Below are 25660 nucleotides of genomic sequence, written 5' to 3' on the forward strand. Positions count from 1 at the left end.
GCAAATTCCAGGTACTGGAGTTGACACGTTTAATATTTTGACGCTCAGGCCCGGACTATTCTACTCATTCATTTTATGTGTCTCCCACGCAGGATCACACAAACACGCCCACCGTTTCCATGACAATAGACGTCAACATATGGGAACATTTTGATTTCGTGGATACAAGCCACTAAACAGCTGATTAATTTACTAGCTAGAAAAACACGTTTGATGTTTACAAATTAGCAAAAAATACGGGTAAGTAAATATGTTTTTGCCAAAGTTCTTAAGTTGCTAGCTAACAGTAGCTAGCTAACTTAGCTATGTGGTCCACAACATGCATTACTTTTGCTTTGGACCTGTTTTTATCGTTCTAGAAATGCCATGATGATTGCCCATGTCGGCAGTGAAGTGAGGGTGTTTATTCGAAGCCGACCGACTGCAAATTTTGCTCAAGAGCTCATTCAATACCTACCTGACAGACAGGTATGTTTTACAGTGTAATGCTGCAGTTTCCCACCCAATGTCATTTGCATTATGTAAACGTGACATTTTAAACTCTGAATTTGAGAGTGGTGAGTAACTTAACGAATCTTACCATACAATGTGGCAAGGTTTAGGTTATAGGTTGTTGAAATTACAGATTCTGTATTTCATTTAAAATAGCACAGCAATATGCATAAATGAGACATATGATATCATATTGATCTCAAACCACATCATTAACCCTAAACAGGTTAGTTTGTTGAAGGAGCTGATGAGCAGATTCTTATAATTGCTTCAACATGGCTATCTGTGTGATGATCTTCTCTCAGACAGTGAGTGTCCACCAGAGGAAGGACTCCAGGAAGGGAGTGGTGAACAACCAGCTGAGCTCCTGGTCGTTCCGGCTGGACGGGGTGCTGCATGATGTGTCCCAGGAGGAGGTATATGGCCGCGTTGGGCGAGGGGTGGTGCTGGGAGCCCTGGAGGGGTACAACGGTAGGCTAACTCTGTCCCCATGTTTTACACTACCATGGTCATAATTTGCTTGTATACCAGTCTGATTCTGCTCAAAGCCAATGGCAATGCAAGAATGTAGCTCATGTTGAATGTAGAAACAGTCAGGTGGGTAAACAGGCTAGGTAGTTAGTTCTTCCATGCAACCAAAAACCTGAGGTGAAACCTTTCCCCCCAAATCTTGCTTGTTTTTCTCTTAGGCACTGTGATGTGTTTTGGGCAGACGGGGGCAGGAAAGACGTACACCATGACTGGAGCCACAGAGAGTTACAAACAGAGAGGGATCATTCCTCGGGCCCTACAGGAGGTAGACCAGGACAATTTACATCACCCGACACTTACCGACAATTTACGTCACCTGGCGCACTAGAAGTCATTCAACCCTGGATTACATTGGCTACCAGTTGTTTTCCCTGCCCTAGTCTAATGCACCAAAGTGAATGGCTCTCAGTCTCCACACACATTTTCTGAATGGCTCTCAGTCTCCACACACATTTTCTGTTCTTCTCTCCCTGGTCTCTGATCAGGTGTTCCATGAGGTGGAGCAGCGTTTGGACCACGCCTTCAGTGTCCACTTGTCCTTCCTGGAGATCTACAATGAGACTCTGGTGGATCTGCTGGCATCTGTACGGGGTTGCCCAAGGGTAGGGCCAGGGGGCATGGTGGTGGTGGAGGAGGCAGGGGGAGGGGTATCAGTCAGGGGGCTGTCCCTGCACCCCGTCCACAGCGAGGAGGAGGCCCTTAACCTGCTCTTTGAGGTGAGTGTTAAATACCTGTATGTAAATATATGTTGTGCATCTGAAGTGTTGTACATCTGGACAGGTGATGGATATTTGTGTGACGAAGGGTCTTCTTTGCGCTACATTCAGGGAGAGATGCATCGCATCATCGGAGCTCATGCCCTGAACAAGAACTCCTCCAGATCTCACTGCATTCTCACTGTCCACATTGAGGTAAGGATGGCTTAGACACACCTCACTGCTTTACTGCATTTTCACCAGCCTCATTAATGGACAGTATTGTATAATGTTGTCTTGTATAAGAGCGTCTGCTAAATGACGTAAATGTAAATGTATAAAAACACAGTATATTGCAATGTGTACTGTGTGGCAGCCATTCTATAGTTCTGTAATGTGTCAATTTATGTTATCAATTTGTGTTTTACAGTCTCGCTCCCGTACTCTGTCTGATGCAAAGTATGTCACTTCCAAGCTGAATCTGGTGGACTTAGCCGGGTCAGAAAGGCTGGGCAAAACCGGAGTGAGTTTCAAAGTGTCCTCATACCTGACTTTTTCTCATATAGTGTAATTTTTACAGTCTATGTATTGTATTGCAATGAGTGGATTTCAAGTTTTCAAGACAAAAGCCACCAGTTCCTGACAGTTCTTAGCGCTAACCCCCATGTCCAACTGTGTTCTCCTCTCTGTGACCAGTCTGAGGGCCAGGTGCTGAAGGAGGCCATGTACATCAACAAGTCCCTGTTGTTCCTGGAGCAGGCCATCCTGGCCCTGGCAGACCGACGCAGGGACCACGTCCCCTTCAGACAGACCAAACTCACCCACGCCCTCAAGGACTCATTAGGTGAGCCAAACCCACAGAGTCTGGGGGTTAGGAGATCAGTACCAGAAGGAAATACTGTCTCTGTCAAAGGGTTCAATAGTTTTTGAGTGTTGGCTGAGGACATTGGTACCACATCCACCAAAGCCAAATCAATACAGAGACAAGAGAAATGGTCACCAACCCTGGTCAAGTTATCAATTTGTGGTCCAAGTCATTTCAAGGTCCAATGCAGCCATTTTTATCTCAATATCAAATTATTTCTGGGTAACAATTAAGTACTTTACTGTGATTGTTTTCATTCAAAATGGTCAAAATAAAACACAGACAGATTCTTAGCAAGAGCAATTTTTGGGACTGTCTGGGAGTGGTAGTCATAAGATCAATATAATCCGCTCTCCTCTCTATAGGTGGGAACTGCAACACAGTGCTGGTGGCCAACATCTATGGAGAGGCTTCTCAGATAGAAGAGACAGTAAGTATGGAGCTATGTGAGAACTGCTTCTTCCTGTAGTCCTAGTTAAGTGTAGTTTCCTATGGTAAAGTAGAGACCTGTGATGTGTGATCTGCTCTGTCTCTACTGTAGCTGTCCACACTGCGCTTCGCCAGCAGGATGAAGTGTGTACAGATGGACCCTGCCGTCAACGAACACACTGACCCTGTGGTGAGATTATTATATCTCAACTTCACACACCAGAACACATTTGGATTATGAAAGCGTATTCATTACTATAACTCTATATCATATTGACTGTTTTGTCCATTGATTATATTCCTTTGAAAACCTGTTTCAAATACCATTTTTACCTTGAAGGAATCCTGTAGGATTGTTTCTGTAAAGGTTATACCTTGACGATAACACTCCCTACAGATGAACAGCATTGCAGTAACTGAAGGACTGGCATTGTATTGATAACTGTATTGTTATGGGGCAAGACCTGTGCAGTGATTAGCCAGGGTTGAATGGTATCTGATTGGATGTGTGTGTTGTTTTGTGCAGCTCCAGGTCTGATTGGATGTGTGTTGTTTTGTGCAGCTCCAGGTCAGGAAGCTGGAGAAGGAGATCCAGCTGCTGAAACAGGAGCTGTGCATTCACAACACACTGGTGAGTAACCTCAAGGAAGGAAGGAAAGAAGAGTTCAATGTTGAAGTATTAAGTATTGCTTGGTTTTTACTAGCCTGAGTCCCAGATTTGTTTGTTGAGACAACACAAACCGGTCTTAGACCCAGGCTATGGTTTTACTAGAGAATACGACCGGAGTATGTGATTGTGTGCTGGTGTGCAGGCTAACCGCATGGGCATGTCCTACGACACGCTGTCAGAGACCCAGGTTGCAGAGATCCAGAGTCAGGTGCAGAGGTATCTGGAGGGCAGCCTGGACGAGATCAATGTGAGAACCCCCTGAGACTAACATTCTCTATGAGTAGAGAGATGGATTTTTTATTTGATTTACTAGGATCCCCGCCAATGGCGACAGCTAGTCTTACTGGGGTCCGACACATAACAAAAAATACATTAGAGACAAAATACTTTACAATTTACATATATTTAACACTAAGATGTAGTGTGTGTGTGTGTATCTATCAGTTACACATACATGTCAGTACATACACACAACAAGTGGGTCACATACAGTCAAAGTCGGAAGTTTACATACACTTAGGTTGGAGTCATTAAAAATTGTTTTTCAACCACTCCACACATTTCTTGTTAACAAACTATAGTTTTGGCAAGTCATTTAGGACATCTATTTTGTGCATGACACAAGTAATTTTTCCAACAATTGTTTACAGACAGATTATTTCACTTATAATTCACTGTATCACAATTCCAGTGGGTCAGAAGTTTACATACACTAAGTTGACTGTGGCTTTAAACAGCTTGGAAAATTCCAGAAAATGATGTCATGGCTTTAGAAGCTTCTGATAGGCTAATTGACATACTTTGAGTCAATTGGAGGTGTACCTGTGGATGTATGTCAAGGCCTACCTTCAAACTCAGTGCCTCTTTGCTTGACATCATGGGAAAATCAAAAGAAATCAGGCAAGACCTCAGAAAAAAAATGTTAGACCTCCACAAGTCTGGTTCATCCTTGGGAGCAATATCCAAACGCCTGAAGGTACCACATTCATCTGTACAAACAATAGTAAGCAAGTATAAACACCATGGGACCACGCAGCCGTCACAACACTCAGGAAGGAGACGCATTCTGTCTCCTAGAGATGAACGTACTTTGGTGCAAAAAAATCAATCCCAGAATAACAGCAAAGGACATCAAAGGACCTTGTGAAGATGCTGGAGGAAACAGGTACAAAAGTATCTATGTCCACAGTAAAACAAGTCCTATATCGACATAACCTGAAAGGCCGCTCAGCAAGGAAGAAGCCACTGCTCCAAAACCACCATAAAAAAGCCAGACTACGGTTTGCAACTGCACATGGGGACAAAAATCATACTTTTTGGAGAAATATCCTTTGGTCTGATGAAACAAAAATAGAACTGTTTGGCCATAATGACCATCGTTATGTTTGGAGGAAAAAGGTGGTTGCTTGCAAGCCGAAGAACACCATCCCAACCGTGAAGCACGGGGGTGGCAGCATCATGCTGTGGGGGTGCTTTGCTGCAGGAGGGACTGGTGCACTTCACAAAATAGATGGCATCAATTATGTGGATATATTGAAGCAACATCTCAAGACAGGAAGTTAAAGCTTGGTCGCAAATGGGTCTTCCAAATGGACAATGACCCCAAGCATACTTTCAAAGTTGTGGAAAAATGGCTTAAGGACAACAAAGTCAAGGTATTGGAGTGGCCATCACAAAGCCCTGACCTCAATCCAATAGAAAATGTGTGGGCAGAACTGAAAAAACATGTGCAAGCAAGGAGGCCTACAAACCTGACTCAGTTACACCAGCTCTGTCAGGAGGAATGGGCCAATATTCACCCAACTTATTGTGGGAAGCTTGTGGAAGGCTACCCGAAACATTTGACCCAAGTTAAACAATTTAAAGGCAATGCTACCAAATACTAATTGAGTGTATGTAAACTTCTGACCCACTGGGAACGTGATGAAAGAAATCAAAGCTGAAATAAATAATTCTCTCTACTATTATTCTGACATTTCACATTCTTAAAATAAAGTGGTGATCCTAACTGACCTGAGACAGGGAATTTTTACTAGGATTAAATGTCAGGAATTGTGAAAACTGAGTTTAAATGTATTTGGCTAAGGTGTATGTAAACTTCCGACTTCCACTGTAGGTAACATGGCGGAGATGGCCACACCACATATGGTTATAAGGCACTAAAATTGTATCCCTCTGTTTAGGGTTCTGGCAGTGGCATGTCTTGACTTAGACGATGATCTTCTACAGTTGATAGGGTGCTGAGGCAGTTCAGAAAGGCAGTAGTGGAGGGAGTGTCGATGAATCAATGCAATGTCATAGAGCTAACTTCTTGCATGGGTGATTTCATACTGTTTTATCTCCCCCATGTCTGACTTCTCTCCACAGATTGTGAGCATCAGGCAGATCCAGGAAGTGTTTGCCCAGTTCAAGCAGGCTATGCAGTGAGTAATTGAGTTGGTTGAAGTTACCCCTAGATGCTGATCTAAGGACAATTTGACATATTTCCCACTAATGGTTATCACTGCTAGGCAAATCCCCGCCTTATCTTAGCTCATTGGTCACCATAGCAGCACCCACCCGTAGTCTGCGCTCCAGCAGGTATATCTCACTGGTCATCCCCAAAGCCAACACCTCCTTTGGCCGCCATTCCTTCCAGTTCTCTGCTGCCAATGACTGGAACGAATTGCAAAAATCTCTGAAGCTGGAGACTCTTATCTCCCTCACTAACTTTAAGCATCAGTTGTCAGAGCACCTTACCGATCACTGCACCTGTACACAGCCCATCTGAAATTAGCCCACCCAACTACCTCATCCCTATATTGTTATTTATTTTGCTCTTTTGCACCCCAGTATCTCTATTTGCACATAATCTCTTGCACATCTATCATTCCAGTGTTAATACTAATTGTAATTATTTTGCACTATAGCCTATTTATTGCCTTACCTCCATAACTTGCTACATTTGCACACACTGTATATATATTTTCTGTTGTATTTTTTGACTTTGTTTTTTTACCCCATATGTAACTCTGTGTTGTTTTTATCGCACTGCTTTGCTTTATCTTGGCCAGGTCGCAGTTGTAAATGAGAACTTGTTCTCAACTGGCTTACCTGGTTAAATAAAGTTAAATAAAATAAAGGTCAGGATTGGGGAGATTAAGCTAATACTAGATCTTTGCCAGCATGAGTAACGCTCACCAGGCAACCAATGATAAGATCAGTTTATGTTATGGGTGTTGAGGTCAGTTTAGCATATGTGTTAAGTGTTGTGTGTTGAACAGGCAGCAGGAGCAGAAGGTGAAGGCCCAGCTGTGTCAGAACTACACCCTGGTGGAGAAAGCCCAGAGTACAGCTGCCTCCACTGCAGCCAAGGTCAGTCCCTGCCTGATGCCTGGACCAGTGGCCACCAAGATGGTGCTGCTTCAAACCTCTTGCATATGTCAGTGGTGAATTTGTTTATATTGTTTAAGCAGGAGGGTCAATTGCAAACCTGTTCTCATTTTCCGTAACGTTGATTTAGCCGCAAGGCTCAAAAGTTGTTCATACAGTTTTTAAACTAATTCTGTTGTTACATTGTGCCATAGTCACGGGGCTCCCAAGGCACGGTGGGCATGGTGGAGGGCCATGGGTTTGGGGTGGGGGTGGCGGCTCCATCAGAGAGGCACATTCGGCCCCTGTCTCCAGGCAGGACCAAATCCATTAAGACTAAAGAGCTAGCAAGGTCAGTGTCCTGACTCCTGAGGACAGTCCATTAATGCTGCCTCAGTAACATCGCTGTCAAATCCCTCCCTTCTCTTTGAAAGCCAATGTCAAGACCATCTTTTAATGTAACCCCCCAACTGTGACTGTCCAGCCAGGGGAGGAAGGAGGCTGTGGAAGGAAGGAGTCCTGGTCCAGGGAAGCCAGTGGAATCTGTGAACCCGGTCCAAAGAGACCGTGAGGGCCGCGAGCATGACCCACAGAGCCAGGAGCCTCAAGGACCACAGGAACCCCTTAGGCCTGAGTATACACACACCTATGTCCCTTTATACAACATCTGTCTTGCATATTACATGTGTTATTCTATGCACAGGGCCAACATGTCTGATCCAGTGTTTCTCCCCTCCAGCTCCCCTCCCCCTAAGGCAGAGGCCTTTGAGGACTTCAAGGCAGAGCGGGGCAGCGAGATCAACCGCATCCTGAAGGAGAACAAGTTGGTGCTGCTGGAGCGCCGCGCCCGCCTCCGGGAGCTGACAGAGGGTGTGAACACGGCCAAGAGAGAGATTGACAGCACCAGCACCGCCCTGCGCCAGTGGAGAGACAAGAGACAGAGCCAGGGTATGGGAGCTCAAAACTGTGTGTGTAGGTGTGTCACACCTAGGGCTGTTGCGGTGACTGTATTACCGCCACACCGGCGGTCACGAGTCATGAAAGCAGTCAAATTCCACGTGACCGTTTAGTCACAGTAATTAGGCTTCTCCAAGCTCTGATGCTGCTGCTGGTCATTAGTAGCCTACCAAACTTGCTAACCGCCTGGTACTCAGCACTCTATTGTCCCTCTAATCTCACTGACATCAATGCAAATGTCTTCGAAAATCGAATCAAACACTTCATGAGAGCTCATGAGCTCATGTTGCGCAACATTTCTATAGGCTATGCAATTGCGTGCGAAAACAGAGTGATGGCCTCTACTAAATAGAAGAGGATCAGCTTTCTATAGGTTAGGCCTACTATATTTATTTCTAAACTTTCCTAATATTAAGCACATTCCTTATCTTTACAACAAGAGTATAGCCTACCTGGCTGGCATGAAGATGAACCACGGGAAAAGCTTCCTCCATCCGCTATTTAAGTGCATAGATTACATGTATTTTTTCCCGCTGCCCCTGTTTCAAGACAGGTGCATGATCAATTTCACACATATTATTTAGTATATGTAAAGACAAGATTAAATCAAGAATAGTCTGATAGGTGACAATATTAGCCTATCACTTGTGAATGATGCCCAGCATAAGAAACAGCCTTTTTTTTGCGACTTTTTCTAATCATAGTCGCACACCTCATGTAGCCTAGCCCATAGGCCTATATGTTTTGATAAGGTTTGTATCACAACTAAAGTGGCCAAAAAACATCTTAAAATTAAGCACATTAAAATGCTTTACAAGGGGTTTAGAGCCTAACTGGCATACATAAGCAGCGCGTGGGTTTCATGTATGGGGAAGATAATCTTCACCATAAAAATGCACCTTTATAATAAAAGTATTACATGCATAATCGCATTTGAGGTCACTTTTGATAATGGTGTTTTCCCGCTATTGGAACGTTTCCGCTTATAGCTGTCCTGACGTGACTTTCATTATTGTGATGACTATTATTTATCGAATAATTACCTACTACGTTTAATTGTTACTAGATTAAATTAATCATGTAACAATTAACTCATTAGGAATTTGGGGCACCACGGGAAAAGTTGTTTAACGAGTTACCGTTTACCGAATTAACTCTAAAGCTATCTAGATATCTCTTATCATTTAATAGTCATTTATTCATAATTGACCTCATATCAATCTCATTCTGAAAGTCGTAGACGCTTTAAGTCTGCACGAACCCGGGTCTTACTGATCATTCCTTACCACACACATTGATTTAATTATTTATTTACTACCTAATTAAAAATGATAACACAAGATACAAACACGTAGATGGTATAGGTAGGGATTAGAAACTTAATACAATGAAAACGGGTCCCTAGCGGACTAACACAATATGACACTTGTTACAAAAGATGGCGAGTTAAAGAGAGAGAGAGAGAACAGTTGGATACACATGGACCTACGCTCACAGTAATCCTAATACTTTGCCCGGAACTGCCGCCCGTTTGGGGAAAAAAAGCAGTGCATGTATTTACGTGTTAGAGGTCTTCGTCGTGTACAGTGGGGAAAAAAAGTATTTAGTCAGCCACCAATTGTGCAAGTTCTCCCACTTAAAAAGATGAGAGAGGCCTGTAATTTTCATCATAGGTACACGTCAACTATGACAGACAAATTGAGATTTTTTTTTCTCCAGAAAATCACATTGTAGGATTTTTAATGAATTTATTTGCAAATTATGGTGGAAAATAAGTATTTGGTCAATAACAAAAGTTTCTCAATACTTTGTTATATACCCTTTGTTGGCAATGACACAGGTCAAACGTTTTCTGTAAGTCTTCACAAGGTTTTCACACACTGTTGCTGGTATTTTGGCCCATTCCTCCATGCAGATCTCCTCTAGAGCAGTGATGTTTTGGGGCTTTCAACTCCCTCCAAAGATTTTCTATGGGGTTGAGATCTGGAGACTGGCTAGGCCACTCCAGGACCTTGAAATGCTTCTTACCAAGCCACTCCTTCGTTGCCCGGGCGGTGTGTTTGGGATCATTGTCATGCTGAAAGACCCAGCCACGTTTCATCTTCAATGCCCTTGCTGATGGAAGGAGGTTTTCACTCAAAATCTCACGATACATGGCCCCATTCATTCTTTCTTTTACACGGATCAGTCGTCCTGGTCCCTTTGCAGAAAAACAGCCCCAAAGCATGATGTTTCCACCCCCATGCTTCACAGTAGGTATGGTGTTCTTTGGATGCAACTCAGCATTCTTTGTCCTCCAAACACGACGAGTTGAGTTTTTACCAAAAAGTTCTATTTTGGTTTCATCTGACCATATGACATTCTCCCAATCCTCTTCTGAACTCTAGCAAACTTCAGACGGGCCTGGACATGTACTGGCTTAAGCATGGGGACACGTCTGGTACTGCAGGATTTGAGTCCCTGGCGGCGTAGTGTGTTACTGATGGTAGGCTTTGTTACTTTGGTCCCAGCTCTCTGCAGGTCATTCACTAGGTCCCCCCGTGTGGTTCTGGGATTTTTGCTCACCGTTCTTGTGATCATTTTGACCCCACGGGGTGAGATCTTGCGTGGAGCCCCAGATCGAGGGATATTATCAGTGGTCTTGTTTGTCTTCCATTTCCTAATAATTGCTCCCACAGTTGATTTCTTCAAACCAAGCTGCTTACCTACAGCAGATTCAGTCTTCCCAGCCTGGTGCAGGTCTACAATTTTGTTTCTGGTGTCCTTTGACAGCTCTTTGGTCTTGGCCATAGTGGAGTTTGGAGTGTGACTGTTTGAGGTTGTGGACAGGTGTCTTTTATACTGATAACAAGTTCAAACAGGTGCCATTAATACAGGTAACGAGTGGAGGACAGAGGAGCCTCTTAAATAAGAAGTTACAGGTCTGTGAGAGCCAGAAATCTTGCTTGTTTGTAGGTGACCAAATACTTATTTTCCACCATAATTTGCAAATACATTCATAAAAAATCCTACAATGTGATTTTCTGGATTTTTTTTCTTCTCAATTTGTCCGTCATAGTTGACGTGTACCTATGATGAAAATTACAGGCCTCTCTCATCTTTTTAAGTGGGAGAACTTGCACAATTGGTGGCTGACTAAATACTTTTTTCCCCCACTGTATCTCTGTTGGACCCAGGCCTTCGTGGGAAGGGGTCGATAGGGCCTTCTCTTTCAGATGGCCTTTTAGATGTAAGGCTCAGGTTGTCCACAAGAGGTCACAATGTCCTTCTTCTTAGTTACATTTACATTTACATTTTAGTCATTTAGCAGACGCTCTTATCCAGAGCGACTTACAGTTAGTGAATGCATCCTTTTTTTTTGTTTGTTTGTTTGTTTGTTTTTCTTCATACTGGCCCCCCGTGGGAAACGAACCCACATCCCTGTCGGCCAAACCCTCCCCTACCTTGGACGACGCTGGACCAATTGTGCGCCGCCCATGGGTCTCCCGGTTGCGGCCGGCTGCGACAGAGCCTGGACTCGAACCAGGATCTCTAGTGGCACAGCTAGCACTGCCTTAGACCACTGCGCCACTCGGGAGTCTGTTTACTTTCACTTGTTCTGGAAGTGGTCTTCTGAGGACTTGTCCTTGTCGATGATCCCCTGTGGGGGGATGAGAGCAGTGTAGTAGACGATGGCTTGAAGAGAGTAACAGGATGGTCCCACTTAAATTCACCTTCTTAGATACAGTAATTAGAACAGCTACTCAGCCGTAACATTGATTATTAGTGGAGGCAACTTTGTCGTCTTCACCTCATGTTGATTTCAGGGTCCGGACCAATATGGACAAAAGCTGCAGCTTGAGGTCCGTCTAGTCTGATAATTCTTATCTCAATCTTTTATGCACTCTGGTAAAGAGGGGCGTTTCTGTCATACTGACACGCTCTCTGACAGAACTCTTTTGGACACTGACGACAATAACGATAGACCCCATCGGAGAACAGCTCTGATTGCTGCAGAACTAAGGTGCTACAACATTGACATTGCTGCCCTGAGTGAGACCAGGTTCCTGGATGAAGGTTCCCTGAAAGAGGAGGGAGAAGGCTACACCTTCTTCTGGAAAGGTTACCCTCTGGGTGGACAACATCAGCACGGTGTGGGACTGGCAATTAAGAACAGCCTCTTACCCAGCCTCACCGAAACACCTGTCGGCATAAGTGAAAGACTCATGTCTCTCCATATCCCTCACGCAGTCTCCTCTGAACAGTTGATGTTGAGATGTGTCTGTTACTTGAACTCTGTGAAGCATTTATTTGGGCTGCTTTCTGAGGTGCAGTTAACTCTAATGAACTTATCCTCTGCAGCAGAGGTAACTCTGGGTCTTCCTTTCCTGTGGCGGTCCTCATGAGAGTCAGTTTCATCATAGCGCTTGATGGTTTTTGCGACTGCAGTTGAAGAATCTTTCAAAGTTCTTGAAATGTTCGGATTGACTGACCTTCATGTCTTAAAGTAATGAGGGACTATCGTTTCTCTTTGCTTATTTGTGCTGTTCTTGCCATAATATGGACTTAGCCTATTTGGTAAAAGGCCATCTTCTGAATACCACCCCTACCTTGTCACAACACAACTGATTGTCTCAAACGCATTAAGAAGGAAAGAAATTCCACAAATTAACTTTTAACAAGGCACACCTGTTAATTGAAATGCATTCCAGGTGACTACCTCATGAAGCTAGTTGAGAGAATGCCAAGAGTGTGCAAAGCTGTCATCAAGGCAAAGGGTGGCTACTTTGAAGAATCTCAAATATAAAATATATTTTGATTTGTTGAACACTTTTTTTTTGGTTTCTACATGATTCCATATGTGTTATTTCATAGTTTTGATGTCTTCACTATTATTCTACAATGTAGAAAATAGTAAAAATAAAGAAAAACCCTTGAATGAGTAGGTGTGTCCAAACTTTTGACTGCTACTGTGTGTGTGTGTATATATATATATATATATATATATACACACACACACAAAAATACTTGAATATTAGAATGTATTTGGAAATACACTTGGAAAGTATAGGCATGTACTTTTGGAAATACTCAAATACAAACAGGGGTGAACGTAAGCCGGTACAGTCCAGTAAAACAACTGTAAGCTATTACGCCATAATTTATCATTATCACCTGTCAGCCGCATGAAAAATGTAACGGTGGTATACACTCCAAAATGTGGTGTGGTTTGACGTGAACATTTAACATTTTGCCAAAGTAGAGATGACTGGGGGGGATCTACTAAGCTAACACATGGAATTGTTTTAAGATGGTCATACCATGGATCATTTAGCTATTGATTTTGAATTTTAGGATCCTGAAGAAGGCACAGTGATGTCGAAACATTGGTGGTTTTTTACTACTATAGCCCATAGAAACACATTCATAAATGGCAAAAAAGACAGTCAAAAAATAAATCATAAGGAATAAGGTTTTGAAGTGTCTGTCTTATATCTAACCCCTTATTTTTGTTGGCACAAAACTACCTCCATACTTCCATTCGTTTGTGTGGGTCGTGTTGGTGAGAGGCTCCCCTTTCCACAGTGGAAAGTAGGCCAAACCGTGAGAAGATCAATTTTCGGGATGTTTCATGGTCTGACAAACACTGCTGCAGCTCGGCCACCTTCCACCGCAGATGCGGAAGGATATATCTAGCTTAAACTGACGGATTTTGATGGGGATTTTTGTATTATGTTACTTAGATTGACGCACGAGTCAATAGACTCTTAAGGATGAAGGGGCTAGAATTTACTATGGAAGCTCACACGCCATTGGCATTAAAGTAGTTGATCATTGGAAACACATGCCAATCAGAAAAAAGGTCAATTCATTTGATTGCTGTAGCTATATTTGTATCTTGTGTGTGTGTGTCTCCTCCTAGGTCAGTTTGTAAGTGCGGAGGGGGTTCCAGTGCTGGACGAGGCAGAGCTGTCTCTGGTCCTGCGTCTGAGGGAGTTGAAGACTCAGTACCGGCAGCAGTACGAGGAGCTGTGCGGCACCAAGGCAGAGGTCAGCTACTGCCAGCACCTAGTGGACCAATGCAGGACGCGCCTACTGACCGGTGAGCATTCAAACTCTGGCATCACACCCACTACTTCCGTTCTCCACACTGACTGCAATCTTGTATCATGGGAGAAGACAGTTGTTCCATGACTGATTCTGAATAGACAGAGACAAAGTTATTATGAACCAAGAGGACTCTACCAGCCGGTCCCAAAATGCTACCTACCCCTCCTCCCCCTTGGCCCCCTGACCCCTCAACGTTTCAGATCTGTATGGGCTGGATAGATTTAAGCAGTGCAGTGGTGGAGTTTCCACCATATATTGCTTCTGCCTTACAAATCTGCAGGGGAGAAAAGGGGCCAAGGGGAAGAGGCAGGCAGGGATTTGGGACCGGCTGTACCTCTCAGAAAGCCACAGGGTGATGGCCCCACATTGACAGCATGTCTCGTGTGTGTCAGAGTTTGAGAGCTGGTACAATGAGTCTTTCCTGCTTCCTGAGGAGGTGCAGGCCATGCTGAGATCTGGAGCACCCATCAGGCCTGGACTGGTACCTGTGTACAAGGCACTGGCACTGGTGAGTCTGACCAGCCCATAGGGCTCTGGTCGAAAGTATTGCTCTATATAGGGAATAGGGTGCCATTTGGGACACAACCGTGGTTTTAACAGGAGAGAAGTCATTGATATTTCATGGTTACAATGTCAATCTTAATATCTTATGGTGTTTTGTCCTCAGGAGGAGGATGAGCAGGAGCACTTTGAGCGTCTGCGCTATGAGCTGCTAGCAGACAGTCCCAGTGCCATCTCCTTCTACAATGCGCAGAACAGGACTGTACAGAGGGTCGGTCTCGCACACACAAACACACACTCTCATTGTGGGTAATGAATGAGTAACAGTGTCACTCACTCGCACACAGACCAATATAACAGTATAGCCATACAGTACTACTATAGCAGTTTTGTCTCACACACACTAGAAGCCTGTGAGTTACCCCACCCACAAAGAGGTTTCATCCCAAATGGCACCCTTATTGCCTGCACTCCTTTTGACCAGAGCCCTGGTCAAAAGCAGTGCACTATAAAGGAATTTGGGAAGCGTCCAGAGAGTAAATGAATGTGTTCTGTTTGCCCTCTGGTCTCCTATCTGTACAGAGGAACTACAGCAAGGCCATGTCTCAGGCGCCAGTCCAGAAAACTACACCCAGGGGCTCTGGGAGAACCAAACTGCCTGCCATTCTCTCCGTCATCTGAAGGAGAACTGCTTGACTCTATCCATTTCACCAATAATTATTGCCTCGTAGTTGTCCTGAATAAAGACACACTGGCAACCTAACATTGTTTTTAATTTGATCTACTAGTGATTAAGTGATTGCTTACTTCTATGGCAGTAATCTTAAAATACACACCAGGATTTCAACCAAGGGCTTGCTGCATGGCAACCCTCGTATTACACCCTGTGCCACATGTCCAGCCTTTTCTCCTGTTTAGTCTCACCTGTTGCATTCTAGTTTATGAAGCTAGTTTATTCAACTAGAAAACAGTTAGGAAAGAAAAAAGACAGTTGAACAATCAAACTAGGAACATGCCGCATCACAAGATTTGTCCCATTTGACTCTCACCTGTTACTATTGGCTCCGCCCACTAATAATTTAGCTAATTAGAAGACATTAACCACACCTGGATTCTAACCATTCAACCAATCACATTTGTGCTGCCCTCAGAACAAGATCGAATAAGGAAACCTTGGGCTCGATTTAAATCAGAGGGAGAGGCCCAACTCAGCGGAAAATCTCTCCCTTCAGCAGGTGGCATTTTTTATTTATTTCACCCACCAAGCAATGAGTGTCGAATTTGGTCAGCAAAAAAATTGCGTTGTGGACAATGACTCCCATTGTTTGGCGGAGAGACGTATCTTGTCAGTATATCCATAATGTTGGATTCAATCCATACCACAGAAGATCTGCATTGTAGCGCGGTTCACATTTAAGGAAAGGCACCACACCCTAATACGATATGTTTTCCCTCTTAATCAAATCGCAATCAACTTTTACAAGTTGAATGTACACGTGGCTTTTTTGTATAAAACAATTTCTGAACTGTATGGAAATATGGTAATTAGGTACTCTCATTAACTATGTTAATATTTGCTTATCCCGCTATTTTCTGCACATTGGATGAAGTCAGCCTAAATATTTTGGTTTCATTTAGTTAAGACGCTCCAGGACCATACTTACAGAGCAGATTGTGCATAAATACTAATGTGTGTAAAATGCATTTATATACCAAAAATGTAATGCACATTTTAAATTTCAGCCTGTGGTGCCTGGCTTTAAAGGTAATTTCTGATTGAGCAGACCATATGCAGCGTTTACCGTGAATGCAGACTGCGAACGCGGTAACATTGCCTTTAAACGTCAAATGCGCTACAACGCAGAAGCTATGGATTTAATCAAGCCCCTTGACTGCGTGAGAAATAATAGGTTCACTGCAGGTTGTGTCGGATTACAAATACAAATACAAAGGCAATGCAATGAATCAGCTTGTTAAATGAAAAGTAAATTTTATTGTTCCTGAACGACAAAATAGACTTCTTTGGTTGTACAAATTCACTAGTTACAGTCTTGGATGAGCTCTAACCCTTGACCCCAGCACTTCTGCCCTTCCCCTCCGACCCGTTTGGAAAACAACAGCCCCCTAAGAGAATTCAAGAAGAGAGTAACCAAAAAAAGTTCAAATAGTTGTTCTGCCTTAAAAATGTAGTGAATCCCATTGTCTGGAAAGTTTTACCTACTACAGTAAATTTAAAAAAAAGATCAGCCATTCGCAAATGTTATCAACCAAACTGAATTTCATTCAGGGAGAGCAACACGGAAAGCTCTGATTAGTACATTAAATTAAACGCGATTCTCTGCAATCAGATAACATCCACTGACAGCAGCAGGTAAAGCAGAGGAAAAACAGATTGAGAATGATGGTCGAATGAGATACATTTCCAGAGGGATTAACAAAATGTCTTCTGCCTCCACATGTTCTCACATTTAAAGCCAATATACATGCAGAAAGAGAGAGAGCGAGAGAGAGAGCTCCCCAGTCCAGAGCCTGTCCAGACACTCGCTTGGTCGTGGCTTAGTAGACTGGCTCAGTTCCGACCATTAAGTTTTGCTTTCCTTTTAGTATTTTGTACATTATTCACACAATAATAAAGGATTTTCAGTGGTGTCAGATTTAAATTAATAAAAGACAGATACAAAAATAAGCAAACACCTGCTACCTTCACCGGCCAAATCTGGAATACCATCCAGATATGAAAGATATGAGAGATTCACATTGACAAATTATGTCCCCAAAAAGGGCTGGGAAAGTACCATATAATGTAAATGGAGAAGAAGCTGAAACTGAGTTTATGTTCCCAAATTGATAGGCATTTTGAATTACGACTCCAGGCTTATCTGATTTCTGTCAATATATGGATGTCTGATGGTCTCTCCAGTGTAGTTACATTCTCTAGAATGGGAATCTGACAGAATCTGATAAACCTGGTCTAGGACAGCTAGAGATCCTTTACTCTGGTCCACTGATATCACAAGCTTTACTGGGATCAGTTTCCCTACAAGAGTATGTGACAGCCTGTACATGTACCATGCTACAGTCAGAACCTGGATTAGGCCGGTGCATCAACAAAGTGAAAACAAATGTATTCATTGTTAAAGAAAAAGCAGGTTGAGGATGGATTTAAAAAATGTGCTTGCCTCATAAGATCCTTATAAATAATGCAAGGTATTTAAAAGTACATTTGAATTAATATGATATTATATGCATTGATGTCATTATGATAAATAAAATGCTATGCACCGCTCCAATGTTTGGTAGCACTCAAAAGTACAGAGGTTAACAACAATGTATTACAGGGGAGGCTTTGGATTGAAGTAATAAAATACAAGCAAAATAAATTATTTAAAAATATAAAAATGTTTTCTAAGCAGTGTGGCAGTGCAGTCGAGATATGTACGTAGTGTTTAAAATGCCTTGCACACATGTGGCAGTGAAGGTAGCAGTATGTTCCCCCCTCCTACAATATATACACTCCCCCTCCCCGAAGCCCACTAAAATCCCTGACATTTCACAATCTATTCACTGAAAACCTCCAAAATAGCATCTGAAAAGTTAGTATTACAGCCAGACATTTCATATTTTTTTCCTCTCTCTTCCAGAACACATTTTTCTTTTAAAACTGCAAAAATCAGAGGCGCAAAAATAAAAACATATAAGTCGCCTGTTAATATAATTCAGCTTCTAAAACGCAAACTGAAGAAAAATAACCCAAATAAAAAGGAAAACTTTTTGAAGCGTAACGCTAGCCTCACCGGCCCTCCTCCTCCTCCTCCCTGGCATCGGGAACATTGGGCCTTGTGTTCATGCCAACTCATCCTCAGACTGTCAAGGCAAGACTGGCACGCAGGATATGACATGGTGTGTGTGTGTTTGTTGATTATCAGCATCATAGTCTCTGCAGTGGTTACATGGGATGCATCTCCCAAATTTGTGAGTGTGTGTAGTGTATAGTGACTCAGCGCCATCTCTGTGTGTCACACCCGAGTCTCCTGCGATAGGTGTGTGCGAGGTGTTATGTGGGCACGGCGGTCTCCAGGCTGCGGCGGCCCTGCCTCAGCTTGCGCTTGTTGCTGTAGAGGGCCATCTCCTCCAGCGCCGAGGTGGCAGTGGGCACCTCAGCGGGCACTAGCGGGCACAGAGAAACCAATATCAACATGACACCCCGGAGACTAAACCTAGGTTCACCTTTCAGTGAATCATAGTGACAACAGTTTTCCCCAATGTCAGAGCTGTGGCCAGTAAGAGCAAGCTCTGCTTTGAGAGAGGTTAGAGAGAGAAAGCGTGGCTAATCTGCCCAGCAACACCAGCGATACAGTTCCTAATAGGCAGGGGGCTGAGGGGGGAAAAGGAGAGGCTTGGTCCTGAACAGACCCAGTAACCTGCAAGGGAAGCCTTAGCCCAACAACATCAGCAGCTGCAAACCAAACCATCCAGTCCCATTTGGAAGTAGAAATAGCAAAATGTGAAATGATTGAATGAAGGAAAATGTATTAGAAATACTTGGACGCTCAATGTCTTAAAGGGGAAGTGTAGTATTTTACCAACTTAATGTTAGATGGTTCCTCGCCCTGAAAGTAGCTAGCAGTGGCTAAAGTCTGCTTAAGGTTGTAGTGGCTGTTTAAAGAAAACTGAACCATGGATTAGTTTCTCTTGGCCCATAGACTACTTTCAAGGTGAGGAACCATCTCAAATTAAGTTGCAAAATACTGAACTTCCCCTTTAAGTCTTTGGTTTAGTAAATTTGAGTTAATACAGGATCTGGATCTTGATCAGCAGTGTCAGTTTAACACACCAAACATTATGTACAGTACTGTAGCATGTTTGAAGGTCCTAGCTACACCTGAGGAATGGTAAGCGGGAGAAGCCATCAATGGTAAAGCAAACCCCTCCCAACGTTGGAAAACATCCCACGCCCCTACCCTGATACAATTGTAGCCACCACAATGACAGACACTGTTACAAAGGCTACAGCCATATCAGGACAAACCATGCCCTGCCACTCTAAAAAGCTGTGAGAGCGCGAGCGAGAGAGCGAGAGCGAACATAGAGAGTGAGAGAACATCCTACTACACTATGGTTTTCCACACTTAACTAACGGGGGTTAGAGTGAGAATGTGTACACAACTCATTAACACACAGCAGTTCACACACACACTCAGGCCAAAGTGCTCACACACACACACACATACTGAAACACGCAGTGTGTGAATCCTACCAACACGAGTTGCTTATCCCAGGAAGTCACCTGAATCAAAGAGATAAAAGTGATCAGGATAACATATTGTACATTATATGGGCTAGGTCTGCAGAATTCTGGTAATTTCCCCAAAATTGCCATGTTTTTCAGATCCAGGTTGGACTTTTTCAGGTATCAGGAGGGAATAAGCAGGACATCTGGGAATCCTCCAACCAGGATTTCTGGAAAACCTGGCCATTTTGGGAAAGTTACTGGAATTTTGCAACCCTTGGGCTTAATCCTACTTAAAGTACCCTATTTACCAACAGAGACACTGGACCTCACTTGCTGTTGTTGTCAAGAGGTTTTTTAGACCCTGACCAACAGACACTCACCTGGGTTACTGGAGCCATCGTCAACGAACTGAATGTCGTCGACCGTGTCAGGGGACTGCAAGAGAAGGACACAGAGAGAGTGTGAGTGGATGAAGACCAGGGAATGTGGCCACCTTTTATCCCAGGAACACCTTCACCAAGTTGGGCTAGAGGACTGGCAGTGGGTGGGTGTGGGTCTTGACCCAGGCAGTCACTGTGGCAGCAAGGGGGGGAGAAGGTAGGTAGGTTGGTTCCATTTGCCCACAGCCACTGCAGTCTGGTCAGGCTGATGTTAGGATTGGGGAGGTTAAAGGTAAGGTTGTGTTAGTCCATCAGTTCCGGGGGTTGTTACATCACCCAGGTACAGCACAGAGAGCAGCTGTTCACAAGCAAGGAACCGTTACAAGACACTGAGCCGAACCACAGTCACCAATGCAGCAGAGAAAGTCACAGCCCAGCCCACTACACAGGTATCTGGACTAAGCACACATACAGTAGCTCATCTTGGTGCGAATTCTACTTTGTATCCTTTTCTCTCTCGCTCTCCTCCAACACTACTCACTCTGCCCCTACTCAGATGGTAATGTGCCGTCGCAACCTTCGCTCTCTCTCTCCCGCTACTCTCTCCTCTTCCATCCTATCATCTCTTCCCTCTGCTCAATCCTTCTCCCTCCAATCTCCTGATTCTGCCTCCTCAACCCTCCTCTCCTCCCTTTCTGCATCCTTTGACTCTCTATATCCCCTATCCTCCCGGCCGGCTCGGTCCTCCCCTCCTGCTCCGTGGCTTGACGACTCATTGCGAGCTCACAGAACAGGGCTCCGGGCAGCCGAGCGGAAATGGAGGAAAACTCCGGACCTGGCATCTTTTCACTCCCTCCTCTCTACATTTTCTTCCTCTGTTTCTGCTGCTAAAGCCAATTTCTACCACTCTAAATTCCAAGCATCTGCCTCTAACACTAGGATGCTCTTTGCCACCTTCTCCTCCCTGCTGAATCCTCCTCCCCCTCCCCCCTCCTCCCTCTCTGTGGATGACTTCGTCAACGATTTTGAAAAGAAGGTTGACGACATCCGATCCTCGTTTGTTAAGTCAAATGACACTGCTGGTCCTGCTCACACTGCCCTACCCTATGCTTTGACTTCTTTCTCCCCTCTCTCTCCAGATGAAATCTTGCGACTTGTGATGGCCGGCCGCCCAACAACCTGCCCACTTGACCCTATCCCCTCCTCTCTTCTCCAGACCATCTCCGGTGACCTTCTCCCTTACCTCACCTCACTCATCAACTCATCCTTGACCGCTGGCCATGTCCCTTCCGTCTTCTAAAAAAACTTACACTCGATCCCTCCGATGTCAACAACTACAGACCAGTATCCCTTCTTTCTTTTCTCTCAAAAACTATTGAGCGTGCCGTATTTAGCCAACTCTCTTGCTATCTCTCTCAGAATGACCATCTTGATCCAAACCAGTCAGGTTTCAAGACTGGTCATTCAACTGAGACTGCTCTTCTCTGTGTCACGGAGGCTCTCCACACTGCTAAAGCTAACTCTCTCTCCTCTGCTCTTGTCCTTCTAGACCTGTCTGCTGCCTTTGATACTGTGAACCATCAGATCCTCCTCTCCACCCTCTCCGAGTTGGGCATCTCCGGCGCGGCTCACTCTTGGATCGCATCCTACCTGACCGGTCGCTCCTACCAAGTGGCGTGGCGAGAATCTGTCTCCGCACCACGTGCTCTCACCACTGGTGTCCCCCAGGGCTCAGTTCTAGGCCCTCTCCTATTCTCGCTATACACCAAGTCACTTGGCTCTGTCATATCCTCACATGGCCTCTCCTATCATTGCTACGCAGACGACACACAACTAATCTTCTCCTTTCCCCCTTCTGATAACCAGGTGGCGAATCGCATCTCTGCATGTATGGTAGACATATCAGTGTGGATGACGGATCACCACCTCAAGCTGAACCTCGGCAAGACAGAGCTGCTCTTCTTCCCGGGGAAGGACTGCCCGTTCCATGATCTCGCTATCACGGTTGACAACTCTGTTGTGTCCTCCTCCCAGAGTGCAAAGAGCCTTGGTGTGACCCTGGACAACTTCCTGTCGTTCTCCGCTAACATCAAGGCGGTGACCCGATCCTGTAGGTTCATGCTCTACAACATTCGGAGAGTACGACCCTGCCTTACACAGGAAGCGGCACAGGTCCTAATCCAGGCACTTGTCATCTCCCGTCTGGATTACTGCAACTCGCTGTTGGCTGGGCTCCCTGCCTGTGCCATTAAACCCCTACAACTCATCCAGAATGCCGCAGCCCGTCTGGTGTTCAACCTTCCCAAGTTCTCTCACGTCACCCCGCTCCTCCACACACTCCACTGGCTTCCAGTTGAAGCTCGCATCTGCTACAAGACCATGGTGCTTGCCTACGGAGCTGTGAGGGGAACGGCACCTCCGTACCTTCAGGCTCTCATCAGTCCCTACACCCAAACGAGGGCATTGCGTTCATCCACCTCTGGCCTGCTGGCCCCACTACCTCTGCGGAAGCACAGTTCCCGCTCAGCCCAGTCAAAACTTTTCGCTGCTCTGGCACCCCAATGGTGGAACAAGCTCCCTCACGACGCCAGGACAGCGGAGTCACTCACCACCTTCCGGAGACACTTGAAACCCCACATTTTTAAGGAATACTTGGGATAGGATAAAGTAATCCTTCTACCCCCCCTTACCCCACCCCAAATAAATAAAATAAAAAACATATTGTAAAGTGGTTATCCCACTGGCTATAAGGTGAATGCACCAATTTGTATGTCGCTCTGGATAAGAGCGTCTGCTAAATGACGTAAATGTAATTCAACACTCATCCACATACCCACATGTGTCCCGAGTCTCCACACTTCAGCACTTCCACACTCCCTGATTTAACCTTTAAATCCATCATAGGGAATGTGCAGGTGCACTCTTTGGGACAAGAGTGGAGAATCAGAACGCAACCATACATGTTGCACACATACACCGAGGTCAATACACATTGTTAAAGCCCACTAAATAGCATCTCAGTAACCGTATGCCAGAGAAGTTATGCACATTCCAGTGTCCCCCTAAGTTAGTGGGCAGCATATCAGTATCAGAGCAGCATATTGGCCTCTTTAGTTCTACTGGATTTAGGTCACATGAGGCACATCAAGACTAGGAAAGCTGGCTTAAAGAACATCAAATGATTAATCAAACTGGTGGAACTATTCGAGTATATAGCCATGTTATTTTTACTCGTTGTTATTCACTGTGTATTTATTCCTCGTGTCACTATTTCTATTAAATGTTTTATCTTATCTCTGCATTGTTAGAAAATGACCCGTTAGTAAGCATTTCACTGTTAGTCTACACCTGTTGTTTACAAAGCATGTGACAAATTCAATTAGATTTTCATTAGTTAAGAACAGCATGTTAAATTTAGAACTCCCCAAGGACAAATTAAACGGGAGCAGTGGAGGAATATTTGGTGGCCTTTCAGTGTGGAAGACTGATTGATAAAACACTTAATGCACAAATACTGTACAAAATAACATTCCAGAAGAAGCCGTAGCCCCCCCCCCCCAACTCAGGAAATAAGACTGATAGCAGTACAGACAACCACAAAATACTGGACCAAAAACCACCACAACCACTGAGAAACAAGTCTCCCTGGCCCCGATGGAACCCCCTGCTTCCCCTGTAGACTCCTTCCCATGCAGGCTGAGATCCAAGCTTAGGGAGACCTCATTCTGTTTAGCCCAGGAAGTTCCCATCACCAATATGTTGGTTATGTTAAGTGATAGACTGGAAAATTGTATGCACCAGGAGTCAAGAGCATGACAGAAGATCCCAAATAGAGGATGCTGTGTTGTTGTTAGGTCTGCCTGATACTGGGAGACATGATTAGGAACCAGGACAGACCGGGCTCTGAGCCTCAGCCATGGAGAGAGAGGGAGAGCTGGTGAGAGTGAGAGTGGCTGAGAGGGAGGGAGAGATGCAGGATCTGGGCAGTTTTTCTGATTGGTGGCTGGTTAGTGGGGCTGAAATCACTGGTTGGTGAGTGTTGATGTTGCTTGGTGAAGGCTGGCTGGTTAGTTGGGTTGAAAATAAACTTAAAAGGTATTGGTTGGTGAGTGTTGGATGGTGAGTGGGAGAACAGCGATGGAGGGAAAGCTTTATGTGGAGGTGAGAGGTCATCCTGATAGGAAACCCAGGGCCTGATTTGATTACGTGGTCAGTAGCTTACTGGTTTATTAGCGTATTAGCATGATTTTTCCAACTAGCAAGCCACATGCCCAGAATGGAGCAGTGGAGCAGGGAAAAATCAAATCAGGTGGAGAGCCAAAATGGCAGCCGCTGTAGAAGCAGTGGCACCACCAGCACTGTAAGGTCTGATTACTGGAGGACTAGAAGGGAGAGATGGGGACTTGGGCGGAGGCAGCAGGGAAAGCCAAGTGAGGGCTGGGGCCTGGGAGCTCAGCATGCAGGCAATACCTGGATGTCGTATACGGGTTTGGAAGAAGGAATGGCAGCAAACTGTCGGTAGTCAAACTTCTTTTCCGACAGGGACTAGAAGGACAGCAAAAAGGAATGAGGAAGAGGTCAGGAAAGAGGGAGAGAGTGAAGGGGGACAGGGATGGGTAAAGGGGAAGAGAGGGAGAGGGAAAGTGAAGGAGAGAGGAGGCAGCAGGAGGTGGATGGATGACTCATACTACAGTCTGGTGTGGCTTTTGGAGGGAGAGGGATGTGATTGGCTGTGGTGATGATCCTGGCATTTGATTGGCTGCAGTGATGATTGTGTATAATGGTGGAGATAAAATGTCAATGTGCTTTAAAGCCCATAAAAATAACTTTGGTCTACAAATAAGCACACTTTTGATGATGGAACGTCTCTCACCGGAACAGCTACTTAAAAGATAAGGAAGGCAAAAGTTACTGTTACATTGTTATTCTCATTTAAAATTAGCTCTGGTTGTCCAAGCAACAAGACCCTAGATTGAAATAGATTGATGTTTATCAAACAAAAGCAGGAGAGAACTCGATCCTTACCAGTCTGCCTGGTGACGTCACTCCTCGGGGACTGAAATCTGTCCAAGACAGAAAAATGGAGGTGGGTTAGGACACTATTAGTCTGAATCCAATCGATGATTGAGGCGCGGTATTGAGTGAGAGGCCGCGTCCCAATCGGCACCTTATTCCCTATATAGTACACCCTAGGACTCTGGTCAAAAGTCGTGCACTATATAGGACATAGGGTGCCATTTGGGATACAGACATTGAGTGAAAGTGAATGAATGTAGGGGCTGAGCTGTGTGAGAGTACAAGAGACAGCCACTGATGTACCTTCCAGAGGGGTGGGGGATGGCGTGGGGGCGGGCGAGGGTGACTCGGCCAGCTGGTCCAGTGTCCCACGCTTCTTTCCATCCCGAGACTTAGCGATGACCATCTGAGCCTTCAGAGCATCCTGCTCCAGAGACTTCATCCTGTTGG

At 44.7% G+C, this 25660-nt stretch overlaps 2 protein-coding genes across 2 annotated transcripts in view; one reads left to right on the forward strand and one right to left on the reverse strand.

Moving 5' to 3' along the window:
* Positions 1–366: 366 nt before the first annotated feature.
* On the forward strand, positions 367–15262 carry kif9 (kinesin family member 9; the record flags this gene model as incomplete). The annotated part of the gene is made up of 19 exons (XM_084180380.1): positions 367–468; positions 798–963; positions 1182–1288; positions 1509–1739; positions 1851–1934; positions 2149–2241; positions 2415–2562; positions 2949–3013; positions 3125–3202; positions 3575–3643; positions 3825–3929; positions 6050–6105; positions 6946–7036; positions 7249–7389; positions 7522–7981; positions 13893–14072; positions 14473–14588; positions 14748–14852; positions 15164–15262. The coding sequence occupies 19 exons, from the start codon at positions 367–369 to the stop codon at positions 15260–15262; spliced, it is 2496 nt and encodes an 831-aa protein (XP_084036506.1).
* A 1291-nt stretch (positions 15263–16553) lies between these two features.
* LOC311100171 (protein scribble homolog) overlaps positions 16554–25660 on the reverse strand; it is a 119661-nt gene continuing 110554 nt past the window's right edge. The window contains exons 39-43 of the mRNA XM_084140974.1: positions 25514–25653; positions 25220–25257; positions 24665–24739; positions 20195–20249; positions 16554–18748 (exon numbers count right to left, since the gene is read on the reverse strand). Coding sequence (XP_083997100.1) covers positions 18636–18748; positions 20195–20249; positions 24665–24739; positions 25220–25257; positions 25514–25653 — 421 coding nt within the window. The 3' untranslated portion in view covers positions 16554–18635. The remainder of the gene's footprint in view (positions 18749–20194; positions 20250–24664; positions 24740–25219; positions 25258–25513; positions 25654–25660) is intronic.

The sequence above is a fragment of the Coregonus lavaretus genome (assembly GCF_964263955.1).
Source record: "Coregonus lavaretus genome assembly, chromosome: 2".
Lineage (NCBI taxonomy): Eukaryota > Metazoa > Chordata > Actinopteri > Salmoniformes > Salmonidae > Coregonus > Coregonus lavaretus.